This window comes from Mustela putorius, unplaced genomic scaffold (assembly GCF_011764305.1).
Source record: "Mustela putorius furo isolate JIRA1106 unplaced genomic scaffold, ASM1176430v1.1 tig00000275_pilon_pilon_pilon, whole genome shotgun sequence".
In the NCBI taxonomy this organism is placed as follows: Eukaryota; Metazoa; Chordata; class Mammalia; order Carnivora; family Mustelidae; genus Mustela; species Mustela putorius.
In genome coordinates, this window is record NW_025421341.1 from 21959825 (window position 1) to 21977507 (window position 17683).

The window sequence follows — 17683 nt, forward strand, 5'->3', positions numbered from 1 at the left end:
AGAGCGGACACAAGAAGGAGGCCAGCTCGGAGATGTACTTGGAGAGCAAGGAGTCTCACGTTCCTACCTCGGTTTGGAATGACCAGCTTACAGGGAAGAGCCAGTGGGATGATGGAATGCTGGTAGACGAGGGCAGAGAGAGACCCTGTGGGAGGAGACAGCACGTCAGGACCGGTGTCCCTGAGAGCGGGCCAGGGCGCTGAGGAGCCGAGACACTCCACCCCATTATCCATAATCTCTGGCTTCTTTATCACCTCTCCCTTAGCCCAACAATGAAGCTGAAAACCCACCCCCTTCTTGTTAGCAAGATCTAAGGGAGAAGGTTCCAGAGGTTCCCTCTAGCTGCCACAAAGGTCCTTTCCAGAAAATTCCTCCCAACATCTCTCTTCAGTCCTTCCGGCTGCTGGGGCCCCTCTCAGGGCAGTGCAGCAGAGGTAGCAGAGAATCGTGGGATGAAATCCCAGCTCAGTCACTTATCAGCTCTGTGTTCCTTGGGTAAGTCTGGCTTCTGTGAACCTCATGTGGGAAATGGGGCCATAACACTTCCCAGGCAGAACTGTGAGGAGACCAGAGGTAATAAAAGGTTCCCAGACGGTGACTTTCACATCGTAGGGGGCTGTCTGTGGTTGTTAATTCAAATTCCAATGATCAAGCTTTTCAGGCAGTGGGACAAATACGAAAAGGCCTGTGGCTAAGCGAAGCAGCCACGGTACAGAGGACGAGGGCCACTGGTCCCTGCACCCATGACAAGGGGGACCAGGGACCACCTGCGATTCTGCGGGCAGGCTGTGGAAGTGGGGGACAGCTTACCAAAGTTTGGCTCATTGGGGCACCCCTTGAGCTTGACTCCTCTGGGGCCGGTCTCGATCAGGAAATGTCTCACCAGCTCGTGGGTCATGTCCCCTGGGATGAGAAGAGAGGAGGATAGAGCACGTTTCGTGGCACCCTCCCTCCGCCTGCCAGTGGCACTCCATCACTTCTCCCCACTGCGGCTCTGGGAGGGGAGCAAGGCTGGGATGGGCAGTATGGCCGGAACCCCAGAATGGAGAGACCACCACTCAGGCAAATACAACCACAGGGTCCCCATAATCCTGCTTCCCTGTGCTCTGACCCCAGCCATCACCAGGCCCAGGACTTGCCCTCCTCAAGAGTCTGACTCAGCAGGGACCAGGCCCCTGCTGCTCTTGGGGTCCTCAGGCACCTCAGTCTCTGAGGACACAGCACTGACGACCATGTTGTCCAGAAGCCCTGTTCGAGGAGGGGGAGCTACCTTTTTTATTCTGCTGCATGATGGTCGGAGGGGGAGAAGACACCTTCATGGCCAGCCCATAGGCCCCTCGGAAGGAGTGGCTGTCGCGGATGATGAAGGCCCCTGGCTCCTGGTCCTTGAGGAGTGCGATGGCTGGGAGGGAGAAGAGAGGAGAGAAGTGGGGGGGAGGACAGAGATGGCCGTGATCTTAGCTGTGACTCGAGGCCTATCGAACCTCATTCTTTAGAACCGAAGGTTCAGAAGGGTCCTCCTCTGCTACAGGAGACAAGTGTCTTCTATGAAAAGCCAGGTAGTAGATATTCTGGGCTTAGCAGGCAGTGCAGCCCCTGCTGTAAGCACAGGGCCACCACGGCCGCCTGACGGCAGCCACACACAATACAGAAGCCAGTTGACACGGTGCATTCCCCTCAACTACAGTTAAACCAACAGGCAACAGTTCGGTTCGAACCTGTCGCCAACACCTGCCTGCCTGGGGCGCCTGAAGTGGGCCTCATCCCCAGCCCCACTATCCCAAGTTTGCTCTTTCTGTAAAACGTGCACAAATCTTCCACTTTGTGTAGACATGGGGCCGAGATCTGCTATTACGTTAGCTGGCCTTTTACTTTACTTGGAAAACCCAGACTTTGCTGATTTTAAAGATCCTTCATGGGTCTACAAACCCTGCTTCTGCACCACCCCCACGCTTCACCGTGGAGAGGTGCCTCTTACTGTCTGACCTGTGACTGCCACGTGTGACAAAAAGGAGGAAGTCTGCTTGTGTTCCGTGCCCAAGGAAGACACGGTGGGCGGCAGGTAGCAGTGACCTCCGATGGACCACAGGACCCTCGTGCCACCTGGGACTCACCCTGCTCTCTGGAGATCTCAGGCTTGTACCAATACTTGGAAGTGTCCTGAACAAACTTCACTTTAGCCCGTGTCTCAGGGCTGTTGTCTACAAGAGGAAGAGAGAGAAACAGCGTTAGGGGTTGAACTGTAGCCCCTAAGAAGATCTGTTGGAGCTCTAAGTCTGGGCACCTGTGAATATGACCTTATTTGGAAATAGGGTCTCTGCAGATGTCATTAAGGTAAGGTGAGGTCGTGCTGGGTGAAAGGGGCCCCAATGCCATAGGACTTATGTCCTTATCAGAAGAGGGGAAGACACAGAGACACGTGGGGAGGGTCATGGAGACGGAGGCAAAGACCAAAGGGTGTATCTATAAGCCAAGGGACACCGAGGATTGCCAGCCACCATGAGAAGCTAAGAGGAGTCCTGGTGCAGAATCTCCCTCGAGCCTCCAGAAGGAACCAAACCTTCGAAAACCTTGACTTCGGACTTCTAGCCTCCAGCCCGGGAAGGATTAAATTCTGTCGTCTCAAGTGACCACGTGTGTGGCACTTGGTCACGGTGGTCACAGAAAACTAGCACAGGAAGGCGGTGTCCTCGCTGCTGGAGGGGACCCTGAGCAGCCTGCCCATCCTTCCCCTCTCTGGCCAACTGTCACGCATCATGAAGCTGCTCTCCTGTCCAAGAGCCTGGCACTGCATTCTCCCCGAGCTGAGGAAAGGCCTCCTCCACTCCATCCCCTCCTTTCTCCAGAAGATTTGGACTAAACCCTTCCTGCAGCTTCTCTCCCACAGGGTAAGGCACCCCACCTTTTGGCCTCTCTCTCCACAAGATGGACTTCCCAATTGTGTCATAACCACCGCAAAGATGAGGGAAGAAAGAGACATTCCCATGGCTTCTTCCCCAGCACCCCTCACGCCCTATATGGAGAGCCCGTGTTCTGCATCACAAACAAATTCAGCCCTGCCCTGGAACAGAGGAGGATCTGCCCTGGAACAGAGGAGGGGGTGGCCTAGAGGCTATCTACTATGCATCATATACCTACCCCACTTTTCTGGCAAATGACCCTCACTCAGACCCTCCACAGACCAGAGACGCTTTATGGAGCATTTAGATTCTGTAAGATGCTCAGAGAGCATCGAGTCTGACCACTTAACTTTACAAATGAGAGAAGTGAGGATCAGAGAGGGAGAGGGACCTGCCCAGATCACACAGCTGGTTCTTGGAAAGGCTCCTGTAAGTCCTTCCCAGGAAAGGAAACACAGCCGCCAATGCGTGGTCCTCACTCTCCAAGCTCCTCCTTCATGTTTTGGCACCAAAGAAATAAACGGGGGGCTGGAGGAAGAGGGAGAAAGGAAGATTCCAATTGCATATGTGTTTTTGCTCTCCTTTCTTGGAAGAGAAGCTGGGACAGAGGGAGCCTGGGCTGATGATGCTGGGAAGCTGATGGTGAGGACCGAGCCACGAGTTAGACTGTGTGTCCAATGCTCAGTTCATTTCGACTTGTCAGTTACACTGTGCTCGACCCCTGGGACCAGCCTCCGGAGGACAGCAAGGGGGTAGGACAGCTCCCTTTCCTGGCAGCTGTGCGTGGAGGGGGGGGGGGTGCTCTGGGCTAGGCATCTGGGCCACAAGGGCTGCCTGCTGCCTCTCTCTCTCTCTGCTCAGAAGGCCCAGGCCCCCACTGCTGCTGGGGCCTAATGAGCTGTCAGAGGCGGCTGGAGCCCCATGTGCCTTCCTGTGTTGACTCCAATGGCTATTTTAAGCAGGGAAGATGGTGGGAAACAGGAAATGTCCTAACTACTAGAAGTTTTCCATCCTCCAAGAAGAGGGGCTGGGAACCAGATGTCCCTGGTGGGCAGCAGGAAGCAGGGGTGTGCAAGGTCCTTGTAGGTGTCCCGAGTTGGCAGGCTCAGGGCAGGACCCAGGAGAGTCACACTGAGCATCAAGGCAGCTGGGCCCCACCCTGGGCTGCCGGAAACTGTCTAAATCATCCTCGAATGCCCCAGAACCCCGGGGCCGCTCTGCAACAGTCATGTTCCAGGACTGCCTGAGAGCTGCAGATCAGCTGAGGCCTCGACCTTTGTGTTTTAATAATGAGCCCTCTCCACAGAGGAGAAAAATGCCTAGTTCTGATGATGAGTGAAGAATTCAGTGTGTGAACACACATGGGCTTCTGCAAAGCCGGGCCGGTAGGAAACAGACTCAAGCAAAAGTGCCCAACCTCTGGCCTCGGCCCACAGGGCAGCTAGCTTCTTGATCCGTTATTAGTGACATGCACACAGGGGGATCAAAAGGTGGGGACAGAGTGCCGTGAGTGGCCAAACGTAGGAGGTCCACGTTGGGAAGGCAGATTTTCAAGGGAAGGCTAAATCACAAGTATGGAAACATGATCATTCAACTCCAATCACGCTTTAAGGGCACAAACTTTAGGGTATGTGGGCCCAGATCAGAAATCATTTGTCAAGTGTGTAACCCTGGATGAATGACTGAGCCTCCCTAAGCCTCGGTTTGCTTCTACATAAAATGGGGGTTGTAAAGGGGGTCACCTGGATGGCTCAGTGGGTTAAGCATCTGCCTTCGGCTCAGGTCATGATCTCAGGGTCATGAGATTGGGACCCGCATTGGGCTGTGATCAGCAGGAAGCCTGCTTCTCCCTCTCCCTCTGTCCCTTCCCTGCTTGTATTCTCTCTCTCTTAAACAAATAGTAAAAAATTTATAAAATAAAATTTAAAAATAAAATAAAATAAAACAAGGGCAAGAATACCTACTGTGCCATGCAGCCGTGAAGACTAAGGAGCCCATGAGTGGCTCAGAGCCTGGCACACAGCACGTGCTCAACAGGTGGCAGAAGCCAGGTTGGGGGAAAGGATCATCATTCACAGTAAGGTCACCATTATTACTCTCCTCCTCATCATCCTCGTGGGCACCCACATCCTCATCACGGAATCCGCACCCAGCACACTTACTCTGAGGACACCTCCAACTCCCACTGTACAGACAAGGAGACTGAGCCCCAGAAATCAGTGATCTGCTCAAGGTCATATGCCCAAAAGACAGAGGTGGAGACAGATACCTGAACCGGCAGACGACCCGTCACAGTCGAGGCAGGGGCGGCAGGAGGGGCTCACCTGGCATGGAGTACTTGGAGAAGTCGGGCAGCGTGTGGGAGAAAGAGACAGTACTGCCCCTGCTGGGACTGGACATGCCGCTGGCCACAGGTGAGGAGGACACCTTCCCGTTGACGGTGGCATAGTTGGGGAGGCTGCCCGCACGGTCTCCCACGGACATCCTCCGCTTCTCCGGCAAGGCTGGTGTGGGGCTCCCTTGACGGAAGGCTGCTGAATCCGGCGACGGGGAGGTGGCAGGGCTGCTCAGGCCCGGATAGTAGGCAGGGGACACGGGGAAGGAGGGTGTGGAGGGCGCCTGGTAGCCAGAGGCACTGCTCTGCCGGGACAGTGTGGGTCTTGGGTCCTCGGGAGTGGAGTGACCACCATAGGCGACGTGCCGGTCCAGGCTAGGGCTGCCGGGAACCACAGATCCAGACCCTCCCATGTGCCGGCCCATGCTGGGGCTTCCCGGGCTGGCTATCATGTTGCCATGGAGACCAGGAGCCAGGCTGCTTTGGTGGGCCCCGGGGTGCCGGCCCAGACTGGGGCTTCCCGGAGTTGTGGCCACACCACCATGGAGGCCAGGAACCTGGTGGGCCCCAGGATGCCGGCCCAGGCTGGGGCTTCCCGGAGTGGTTGCTGCACTACCCTGGGGGCTGGAGACGGTGCTGCCATGCAAACCAGTTCCTGCTGGACCCATCACCTGGCGGTGGCTCAGACTGGGGCTACCAGGGGCAGCCAGGCTGGGGTTGATGGCCCGGCGGCCAAAGCCAGGACTGGGGGGGGTGTTGGTGCCCACTGTCCTGTGGCTTGCTTGAGGGCTCCCAGGCACCGTGTGGACGCCGGCCACAGTGAACTGAGACCGCGCCTGGCCTTCCGGGGAGCCAAACTGCTGAAGGGAGTAGTCAGGGCCGCCGTAGCTGCTGCCCGCAGGCGGGAGAGGAGAAGAGCTCTGGTAGTTTCTCTGAGCCGAAGGGCTGGGCTGGCCCAGGCTGCCGGGACGAAAGCCTGAATCCAGCAGAGTCTGGGTGGGTGTCCGGGGGCCCTGGTCACTGCTTTCCCCGGACGGGAAACTCCCCACCGAAGTGCTAGAGAGAGAGGAGGCCGAGTGAGATGTCAAGGTGAAAGACAAGCTCTCCGTGAGCACGCAGCCCACCCTCCCACCACCAGCAACAATAAGAGTTCCACTGGCATGTGTGCCAAAACATCATGACTTTTGCACATCACCCCATGGAAGCAGCAGCAGAAGAGACGGAGGCTCAGAGAGGTGAAGCACTGAGCTCATGATCACACAGTAAAAAACCAGGCTTCCGGCTCAACTGCATCTGATTTCAAAGCCCGTGTTTCCCCCACTGCTCCTGTTGGCTCCTAAATAGCAAGTCAAAATGAGGGGGTCTCCCTAGGGACACTGAAGATAGCTCTCTTCATGTCACCTCCAATAGCACCAAAACTGAACACCAGGGAGGGGTCGACCCATCTCGCTCCTGTTCCTGCTGGGAGCATCTCCACCTGGACTCACTTTTCCCAGAAAACTATGATCGTCTTTGGACACAGAGAGCGCTGGAATCGGGCTTTCATTCCTGGTTAGCTCCAAAAGGCAAAGACAACAAGTCTCCCAGAAGGAGATTTCAGCTTATTGTAAGGTCTGCTTTCCAGCTGTTGGATCTGGCCCCTAATTCAACAAGCTGCCTTGCATGGTAATGAGACTCCTATGGTTAGCAGTATTTAAGCAGAAGCTGACCTGCTTCTTGACCTGAATGTTTTGTGTGTGTGTGGGGGGGGGGTCTTCTCTATTGGGAGGTTAGATTAGATGAGCTCAGAGGTTGCTCCCCATTCTAAGATTTCAATAAAATTCATTTCAGAGGGGGCTGGCCCTGGGGGAATGGCCACAATCATAGATTCTCCTCTGAAGTTTTGTGCAACTATCTGTACAGCAGGGCAATGCAGCGGCCACCAGCTGGGAAACCTAGGTTCTGAAAAACCTGGTTAACTTTTCTCACATGGCAAAAAAGGGGGCTGAGTTAGATAACCCTGATTCCTTCCAGACCCAAAGTCCTACCCCTTGATGATATGGTAGGAGAGGCAAAGGTTGACAGGGACCCTGTCTGAGCTGTGGCTGCAGGGTGGTAGCAGGCGAGGTCTGCAGCAGGAGCCCCTGGACAGGGACCAGGGGTGGGGGGGCAGTCCTTACACAAGACGATGGGTCGAAGTCTGGAGCTACAGACTGGAAGGAGTCTTGAGGCCAGGATGGATAAGCTCAGGTCCCCGGGGGGGACCTGGGGTGGTGGGTCAGGCAAGAGCCAAGGGCAAGAAGCAGGTCACGGGCCAGGCCAAGAAAAAGTCTACCTCGAATCCCAGAAGGAGCTAGAGTGGAATGCCATTCCTGGGACGGAATAACACGGACTCTGAGGAACGGAAGGATGTGTCAAGCTGAGAGGGGCGGGGTAAGAGCCAGTGACATGGAGTTCTGGAAGACTAACCCCACGGCAGAACCGCCAGCTTCCTGAGCCCTGAAAAGAGCCAACTCTACAGCAGGAGGAATCTGAGTGAGAACCAGTGAAGACATCCTAATATCAGGGCGCCCTGAACAGGAGCCATGGTGGCTGGCCAGGTTAGGAAAATCCCCTTAAAGGAAGAATTCACCTTCTGCCCAGAAGCAGACTTGCCAAAGAAATGGAGCCGTCTGCCCTGGGCAGAGGTTGGAGAGGGGGCGAGATGGACCAGGGTGCTTGCTCGGCTTGAGGTTCTCAATTCTCAGAACACAGGAGAACATAGCCTCTGCACCCCCCGGGCCACTCCCACCCTAACCTGGAGGGGCACGCTGCACCGGGCCAAGGGAGGGCGTAGGGCACACAGCAAACTCAGCACTGGGCCTGGCCTGTGATAACAGGAGGGGATGGCTGGAGAGTTTCTGGGCCCCATGGAAGGCCAAGGCAGGAAAGGGGGTGGACACGCAGAGGGATGCCTAGCAGTCTCCCCTCCTGGAGGAGAGCTCTGGTCGGGGCAGGCGAGCCCAGTCAGCAGCCCCAAGCCTGGCACCCTATGGCAGGGCTGATCTTGAGCTCCCTCTCCCATGTCAGATCCCGTTCTCCCTGTCACAAAGCCTCCAGCCCCCTCCCCCTGCAGTCCACACATGGGGGCCTCCCACTTCACAGCCCTTCCCGGCCTGATTCCAGGCTCTCCTCTCTGTCTGACCCACTGAGAATGCCAGCTGTCCAGCCACCTTCCCACCTGCAAGTGCATGCCCTCAGCCCCACGCATCAATACATCCACACCCCAGCCCTCTGCCCTGGCTGCGCTGTTCCTTCTAGAATGCCCGTTCCCTCCTCCTCCTCCACCTTTCCACAACTGCTCATCCTTCTGGCCTCACCACCAATACCTCCAGCCCCCCAGAAACCCTCTCTGCATCCCTAGCCAGAAATAGCGGCCCCTCGCTGGGAGCTCCAAACCCTTATATGTCTGCTCTGGGCACATCTATCACCCTGGGACAGGCAGGCACAGAGACGCAGGCCCAGGCGAGAGGAGAGACGGGGGCTCTAGAACCAGACGCCTTTGGTCCGAATCCTATTTCTGCTACTGTGTAGCTGCAGGACCTTGAGCAAGCTAGGTGGCTTCCCTATTGCCTCAGTTTCCTCTTCTAAAAAATGGGATCATAAGAGTACTTACTGCTCAGGATTGCTGAGAGGACTAAATAAAATAACCAGATAAAGCATTTAGCAAAGTGCCTGGCACACCAGAAGCACTTGCTACAGAGTGATTGCTGTTGGCTAGGTTTTGAACTTGTGGGAAGGACTGGTGCCCCACGATGGCCCTCACTCCTTCCAGCACAGTTCCGGACAGTGGGATCAGATTCAGTCTGGGAATTATAGTTCATCCACGCTCATGCTCCCCGTGGGCTTTGGCACCCAAGGTGCTCTCTTGATGCACCCCTGCTTCCAAGGTACAGCTATCTGGATATGATTTCTGCCCAACCATGCTCTAGGCAGATCCAGGCCTGGGTCCTCCTTCCCTGCTTACCTGTCAGCGCTGAGGATGGGGCTGCTGGTGGAGAGGGGGCTGGGGGAGACAAAGGAGCCTCCCAGGGTCCCGTTTCTCAGGGGCGTCTCATGGCCATAGGCCTGGGCAGCTGGGGCGCTAAAGCTCTTGGGCTCGGGGTCCTGAGCTCGGGGTCCAGCCACTGCTGTCCTCACCACCGACTCCACATAGCTCCGGGGCTCTGGAAGGGGGCAGAAGAGAGACTGAGATCCACGGGGGCAGAGTGCAGACCCCTCCCAACCTGCCAGGGAATTCTCCAGCCTGTGGGGACAGCCCCCAAAAAGACAGCCAAGCATGCAAAGGGCACTTTTGGGGTTCTATCAGCCGGCCCATGCCTACCCAACTTCTCGGTATCGTGGAGACGCTGTAAGAGCCCCCACAGAACCCCACAGAAGCTTCCCAGAAATGGACTCCAACTTTGCCTCTGAACACAGTTATCATGGAATCTTCCCTCCTATAGTTAAGCGCCCCTTTAGCTGCTTCCTCCCTCCTAGGTGCCCCCTGGCATGGCTGGAGTCTGCTCCGGCCCAGCCTTGCCCATGTTCAGAACAGTGCCAGGCTTCCCGTGGGCTCCACCCACGCCCAGAATCCAGAAACAGGCTTGCTGGCCTAGCAACAGGCCTATGCCGGGGAGACACGCCCAGTCCCTTCCACGCCAAGACACACCCACCCACCGTGCCTGACACACTTAGCATTCCTCTAGATACTGACATCATTATCCCTGCCTGGTGTTTAGAAGAACCTAAGATCTGGGGAGTTGGGGGACAGGGGCCAGAATGGGCATTCTACAGGTGAGGACATGTGACATCTGGAGGCAGACCGGGAGATCTGATTCACAGCCAGGATCTGCCTGACCCTCCTCCCAGATCTGTGGAGCCAGGCCTGAAAGGCACTCAGGGTGACACAGTGAGAAGCAGCAGGACACTCCTGGCTTCTCCTGGGACATGATCAGGGATAGAAGATGTTCCCATCACCTCCAAATCCGGCCCTGCCCTGTCTCCCCCAAGTAGGACGTGATCGGAGCACAGCTCATGCACTGACCCCAATCAGGGCATCTGCTGAAACCAGCCCGAGAAAGAGAAGAAGCAGAGGGTTTGTGCTGCCCTGGGCAGGGCACGTGGGGGCAGGGAGAGACGTCAGCAAAGGGACAAACAAGCATGGCGTGAGGCAGAGCCAGCCAGCTCCGTGCCCGAAACTGGTGTCCATATAGGCGGAACTCAGCCTCGCAAGAGGCCTCCTCCAAAGTCTCCTCAACCAGCCGGGGGCCACCCACTCCCCTCCCAGGAGCCTCAGACCGCTTTCCCTCCAAAGGCCTGGATTCTGTGCTGCCCGCATCTGAGGGTTGGAGCCTGGAGGCACTGCAGAGGCCCTCTGGCCCGGTGCAGGCACACATTTTGTTTTGTAAAAGATTCCACAGTAAATATTTCAGGCCATTTAGAAAACGGTCACTGGAGCAGCTAGCTAGTCAAGTCTGCTTTTTCAGCAATCACTCGTAAACAAAAAAGCGGGGCCGTGTTACAATAAAACTTTCTTTACAAAAACAGGCAGGGAAAAAAAAAAGGCAGGAGGCCAGAGTTGGCCACAGTTGGCTAACCCCTGACCTCACCCCTCTTCTCGGCCCAGAGAGGTAGAGAGATCTGCCTCAGAACACACAGCAAATCAGTGGCCACCATCTCCTGACCCTCAACGCTGGCTCCTGGTGGCCTAGAAAGGGCCCCAGCATCCTGGGGATGCCGAGAACTGGCAGCCACCCAGTCTGCCAGCATGTCGGCCTCGACTATTAATAATGATAAAAATAGCAAACAATTACACGAGGAAAGTAGGAGAACGTCAGTAATTGGAGAATGTAAGCAGCTCACCCCATCACACAGCACCAAGGGGCAGAGTTGGCCCAGGAAAGCAGGCAATCTGGCCCAGAGCCTGCCCCCTCACCCACAGCACATACGCCAGCCAGCTAAACATCAGGGAGCCAGATTCGTCTTGGGGGACCAGCTGCATCCTTGCCATGCAACAAGGACCCCATAGAAACATTAGTGGAGACACGATGCCAGGGCCGACCGTCCCCTCCCACACCTCACCCTTCTGGGTCACTTCCTGAATACTCCTCCTACCCTTCCAGGCTCCAGGCTTCACCCCCGTGCCTGCAACACTTGCCACCCCACTCCCACAGGGAGATAGTGAGGGCTCCATCTGCTCCCCGGCCACCCCAGGCCAATTGCTGATCTCTATTCGCTGTGCCCCACACACCCCCGGGGCACACAGCGAGCCCCCGATAGGCGTCTACCCTACAAGCTAGCAGACGCCTGACTTTCACCCTCCAGCTCCCCCCACCCCATGCAGAGATGCATCAGAACTAGGACCCAAGAGGCACACGTTCACTTTTCTCATCCCCTGGAATTCATGCTGACCCCAGAAGTTCAAGCTACAGCCCCCGTGAGTGATTCCTGAAGTCTGTGCCAGCCAGTTCTGCGCCCCTGGAGGCCGCTACTGACCGCATCACCCAGACCCTCAGGTCCCAGGGTCCCAGAAGGCTTTGGCCTTCAGCCTGTGAAAGAGACTGGCAGGAGATGGGAGACAGAGTGAGGAGCAAAGGTCAAGGTGCCAGCGCCTGCCTCCCTCTACCCAAGACCACAGCTCCGGTCAGGGTTCCTCTCCGCCAGCTCTCTGCTTTCCCTGAGGTCTGGTGTGGGAATGGCTCCCTCTTCCTGCTCGAGATCACCCGGGGGTGTTCACCATCCATCACTGCTTTACCCAGACCTTTTAAATAGTCCATGAACCTCTCTGTTGTCCCATAGAATGAGCCATCCATTTCCTACCACGACCTGGGCCCATACACTGGGTAAACAATACACATTAGCCTATACCCCACCTGTAAAAACAAACAAACAACAACAACAACAAAATATATCCCTTCCACCAGCAGAAAAACAGATAAAACAGGCCTCACCACCCTGTCGCCTCGTCAGAACAGAGCCACAGCAGGGACCCGTGGACACTGATTCCAATCCCACCTGCTTGCCGGTACCCAAGGCTATGTCTCCACTCACCGCTCCTGGCCTGAACGTGACAGCCTGAGCTCCAGGCCGGGGGCCTGCACATAGTTGGCACAGGGTGGCGGTGGGATGGCGGATCAGAAATTCTGGGCTGTCAGGAAGCCCAGTGTGGTCACATTCGTGAGGCATCCGTGTCATCGTCCCTTCCCCACGGCCACCGGATTGTAAACCACAGAAGCCAGACGAGAGTTCTGCCTGAACTCAGGGAACAGGATCGCTTCCCCAGGGAGAAGCAGCATCTGCCTTCCTTCCACACGGCAGGAAACAGTCCTCAGGCTCAGAGGCCAACCAGCCCCAGGGCTCCACTCCCAGGCTTGCAGGATTTCAGCGACCCAGCCCACCCGGTCCTGTCCTCACCTGTTCCCCACCCTTCCCCGGTCCTGACACACCACCATCCTCGTCTCTGCTCGGCTAGTCCGCTACCATCTGTCACCCCTTCCTGGCCTGCCAGGCCCACCCAGGGGACAGAAAGGAACCAAGTCCTCTGTTTCTCATGAGCCCAGAGCAGGACGGACCTTCGGGAAGTTACTTCCTTTCTGGAGTCCATCTCCAGAACTGTTCAAGACCAATCTTTAGGGCCAAAAACAGTTTCCCCAGTTTCAGACTCAGTTATATTGAAAACACCTCCTTTTTCTGCTTATTCTTTGGCTTTTTCTCTCTTCCCAACCACAGGATCCCCCTTCTTTCAACTCCTGGAGGGGGTGACCTGAGCCAGGCTGCTGAAACTTGCTGGGACTCAGTTTCCTCATCTGTACAAGGGGAATGAGACTACTCACCTGCGCAGCCAGGATCAAGTAACAGAGATGGGGAAGCTCCCTCTCGTTCTTTCCTGCTTCACCCCACACCAGCATTTCTAAGCAGCCCTCCCGGCGCCTGCCTCTGTCCTGGCCACACCCGCTCCTGTGTCCCTCCACCCTTCTCTCCCACCCCCTCCTGCTACTTTCCTCCTCTCGTCCAGTCCTGGGGCAGCTGCACCCAAAGGAGATGGGAAGAGTAGGAGAGGTAGGGCCCAAGGGTGCTTCACATGGAACATTCCAGAACTCAGACTTACTCTAAGTGGCTGTTGGCTGCTGAGAGCAGAAGGAAGCAGAAGAGTGACTTGGCCCCACCAGGCCCAGGGCGCGGTCAGCTCTTCACCCCTACCCCGAGGTGCATTTCCTGCCACTGCACACCCACCCCCAAGGGTCTAGTCACCTGGTCATCCGTACAGAATCTAACCAAAAGAAGCCTCCACACCTTCTTTCCCTGTTTCATCTGGGAAGATATTCTTGATGCTGACCTCATGTCTTTACTGCTGCAGGCTTTCTTCCTCTCCTTCCTTCATAGAGGAGAGTGCCCAGTCCCCAGGCCCACTATTTAGAGGTTGTGCCCAGCACAGTCACATGGAAAAGGGGGCAGCCTCCACAGATCTGGCATTCGCTCTCAGCCGTGCCCCTGACTGACCGTGTTAGGCCTTAGACAAGACATTTAACAGCCCTAAACATCATCTCCTCATTGGTAAAATGGGGTTCCTACCACTTTCTTTTGGATGCATCTGTGATTGCTAAACAAGATGATGTGACGATGGTCCTACATGGTCCTACTCCTGCCTGCTGAACCTCATCCGGACCACATTCCCCCTTGCTCCATCTGCTAGCTCCCTCTTACTCTCAGCCTCACTGATTATATTATTCCTGGGGGGGGAAATGCAATCCTCTCCAACCCCAGGGCCTTCGTACATGCTTTTCCTCCAAATGGAATGCTCTTCTCACCTGCCAGTTTCACCAAGTTAAAGTCACTCACCCTCACATCTTACTTCTTCAGCCAAAGTCAGGTTCTTGGCTAGAAAGTCTCCTAAACTATATCCCTTCCCTTTGGAGCACTCTCTCAATATGTAATTCCAAGTAATTTAATTCTGGCTTCTGCTCCTGCCTATGCTCCATGAGATGAGGAATCACAGTCCTGCTTATCACTACATTCCCGGAGCCAGGCCCAGGGCACAGGTAGGCACATAAAATACTGAATAAATGAATCAGTGAATGAGACAATGAATGCATGACAAACATTAAGTACAGTGCCTTGACCAGAGCAGATTCCCTTAAAGTCTGCTCTTCCTCTGGCTAGGTAATCCTGCCTCTGATCATTTTTCCTCACAGGCATCTTTTTCTGAATTTCTCATCAAAGTCTCAGCAGGGAAATCAAGCCACACTTCAGAGGGTCAGCAAAGAATGTGCTTTAGTCTGACCCGGGAGGTGGTACATGAGTCAGGAAAAATGGAACAGGCTGCCCACAGCCTTGCTGCCTGCCCCTCTCCTGCCCCACCCCCCAGGCCGCAACAGCAATTCCAACCCCACGCTGGAATCCCAGGGCACGGTGCCTGGAAGCAGGAGGAGGGCCTTGAAATAGCCCCTGGATGAGGAGGAGACAGAGAAGAGTAGGTCCAGTCTGGGTCCTGCTGTCTCCTCACTGTGGCCTGGGGCAGAAGCCCCAGACTCCCAACCCCACAACACAGGCCTCAGCCCCCCATCCGTGAAAATGATGGGTATAGCTGAGGAGATCTGCAAGAACCTTCCCCTCCAAACTCTGTGGCTCCAGGACACAGGGAAGAGGGCCGGAGGCCTCGGGGCCCTGAAGGCTGAGAGGCATCTGTGAGGCAAAATGGGCAGGTCTCAGTTCATAACTGCTAATACTCACTTCTCTGAAGCATCGTCCCCAAGGGGAAAACACAGCATCCAGGGCCTGTCAGCTCCTGGGATAATCTCCCCTCAGACCCTCCCACTAAGAGTGTTTGTGGGTAAAGAAAGAAAGAGAGAGAGAGAGAAAGGCTGATAGAACCTTTAAGGAAACCAGGCTGCAGAGAACCAGGACCCAGGTGGGAGGTCAAAACATCTAACACGTCAGAGCTGGAAGGGACCTCAGCCTCCCCGCCCCGATCCAAGGCCCCCTAGTGAAGGAGAGGAGGACACAGATGCCCAGAGCCACACACAGAAGGCCTAGGCTGGCACCCTCTTCATTTCACCTCATGCTCTGACTTGTCATTTGAATTCTGTCCCTAATAAGTTAAAGGCCTCCAACCCAATCAAGTCCCCTCTCTGCTTACGTCCCATTCCCTGCTTCACGTACAACACAGAATTCATCTAAATCGAGGGTTAAGCTGAGCCACAAGCATGCGAACTCCAGGAAACTATCAAAATTATGTGCATGGGTGTCCCGACTCACTCATGTGGGAGTGGACCCATCGCTGTTCTGAGAACCCCAGTGGCATCCAAGCTCCCAGAAGGACAGACTTCCTACCATCTGTGTTGATAAGCCCCAAGCACGGGCTTCAAGCAGCCTACTCTCGGCTAAGACTGCTGAGAAGGCCTGCTTTGAGTGACACATATGGAGTGCCCCCAGGCAGCAGAAGAACATGCATCCCTTCGCCCATCGAGGGGGCTGGCAGCACCCCCAGGCAAGCTAGCGGGGGTGCGGCTGAGGTGGGGGTCGACACCAGATGGCACCGCCCTGGCGCCTGGAGCTGGCTATGCCTGAACCCCAACCCAGCTTGCCTGTCAGAACTCAGGCAACATCCAGGGTGAGTGACAGCTCATCAAGGGGTGGGGGTAGGGGGGACAATAGGATATGTGCCCAGTCATCTGAGACCTGTCAGGAAAGAGAGCTACACCTGAGCCAGCCCGGGCAAGCTACTCAAGAATGGCCATTCCCAGACCCAGAGAGCAGGAAGCGGCCACACAGCAAAGCCACACTTACCTTTGGGAAGCTCGGTCACCACCTTCCCCTCATCCTCCTCTGAAGGAAGATGAGAGGAGAGGTAGGAGGAAGGAGAGGCAGGAAAGAGAGGCAGGTGAGGAGGAGAGGAAAAGCAGAAAGGAGAGAGAGAGATCGATTAACAGAGATTATTTCCTGAAAGACAATCCGCTGAGAAAAAAGAGGCAGGAAAGCAGGGGTGAGACCGGGGCAGAGGAGCCCAGGGTAAGAGGTGAGGTCCACCCTGACACGGCCCTGCGGGCTCAGGACACATAGCTCAGGACACATACGGCCCCCACTCCCAGCCCGTATGCCTGGGGCTTGCATCTCAAGCAGAAGTGTGCTGGCTGGTGAGAGGAAGCCCCAGGCCCCTTGTGCTCCCCGGTGACTCAGTGTCTGCGGCCATGCAGACACCTCCCAAGGGGGAGGCTGTGCCGGCCGTGTGTCCATGTGGGTCACACATGCGTGTCATTGCCCTCCTACCTGGCTGGATCAGTCTTCTGGCGACTAAGGAAGAAAAGCAAAGTTGGCCCCAAGAGCCCCAGCCCAGCCCTAAAACCAGAGACGACCTTCTGGTCTCAGCCTGTTCAAAATGGCCACTCAGGGACCAGCGCCCTCTACTCTCCCCTTGCCCACAGGGAGGAGGGGAGCTGGGGGATGTGGTGAGGAAGTGGGAGGTGGGAACTGGGGTGTGTGTGCACGCGCACAGGTGTGTGTGTGTGTGTGTGTGTGTGTGTGTGTGTGTGTACGGGGGGATAGAGCCAGGCTTCTGGCAGGGAGCTAACCAACTCCAAGGAAACTGAGGCCAAGCGTCCAAATCCCCAAGTCAGAGCCCCTTTGGAGCGGCACTGACCCTACCTGTCCATGGGCACGAGGTTGCAGAGGGACCTATCCCCCTCAACCCCTGCAGAGAGCCCCCGTCCTCAGGACTGACCGCACTGTGGGCACAAAGCCAGGCTTTCTTGTTTCCAGAGGGTCCTGAGGACCCATCATCTCTGGGCATTTTTTGATGAGATCCCGAGGCTCGGCCCCGGACCACAGGGGTCCTCCAACCCCTACTCCTCCCTCTGGCCTCCCGACCGCCTCCCTTCCAGCTGGAGTCACTCACCACCTGTAGGGTGCAACAGGATGTCTGCTGGGTTGTGGGGTTTCAGGCCGAGAGCAGACAGGGGTGTCTTAGCCAGACCTGGAGGGGAGCGCACTGTGCCAAGAAGAAGAGAGGAGACACGGGGAGTGAGCCTGGTGATGAGGGAGGAGTGGGGAGAGGAAAAGGGGGGGCAGGAACGGGGACCCCCTTGAGTGAGGACATGTCGGTGAGGGCAGGGCGGCAGGAAGGAGGGCAGAGGAGCCGGCCCCAGTCCCAGCGGTTCCTCCCTTGCTCCCACGGCCCTTTCCTGTTTCCGTGTTTCTCCACAGCTCCACCGGTAGAGTGAAAAAGTCAGCAAATGCCCCTCAAGTCGGCCCTGGCCCTCAACCTTGAGCAAATAACTTTTATCCTGGGGCCCCCAGGGGCATCACTGCGGTCCCCTTACGTCGCCATAGCTCACAACATACACACGGCTTTCCTTGGCTATCTCTGACTTCCTCCGGATTATATTCTCTCTTCCCTCATCCTTTCGCTCCCCCAACACACACACAAGTCCTTCCACACTGTGCACTTGGGTGG

The 17683-nt window shown here is 56.2% G+C and overlaps 1 protein-coding gene across 12 annotated transcripts in view; it reads right to left on the minus strand.

The window, feature by feature from the left end:
• TNS1 (tensin 1) overlaps positions 1 to 17683 on the minus strand; it is a 198720-nt gene that overhangs the window by 10709 nt on the left and 170328 nt on the right. For 7 of the 12 annotated variants that reach the window (XM_013061545.2, XM_013061542.2, XM_013061547.2 and 4 more), the window contains 9 exons: positions 17126 to 17218; positions 16501 to 16524; positions 16021 to 16059; positions 9221 to 9419; positions 5225 to 6291; positions 2115 to 2201; positions 1271 to 1402; positions 811 to 903; positions 68 to 145 (listed from right to left, as the gene is read on the minus strand). In XM_013061545.2, coding sequence (XP_012916999.2) covers positions 68 to 145; positions 811 to 903; positions 1271 to 1402; positions 2115 to 2201; positions 5225 to 6291; positions 9221 to 9419; positions 16021 to 16059; positions 16501 to 16524; positions 17126 to 17218 — 1812 coding nt within the window. The remainder of the gene's footprint in view (positions 1 to 67; positions 146 to 810; positions 904 to 1270; positions 1403 to 2114; positions 2202 to 5224; positions 6292 to 9220; positions 9420 to 16020; positions 16060 to 16500; positions 16525 to 17125; positions 17219 to 17683) is intronic. The other 5 variants (XM_013061544.2, XM_013061548.2, XM_013061546.2 and 2 more) reach the window with 3 other exon arrangements.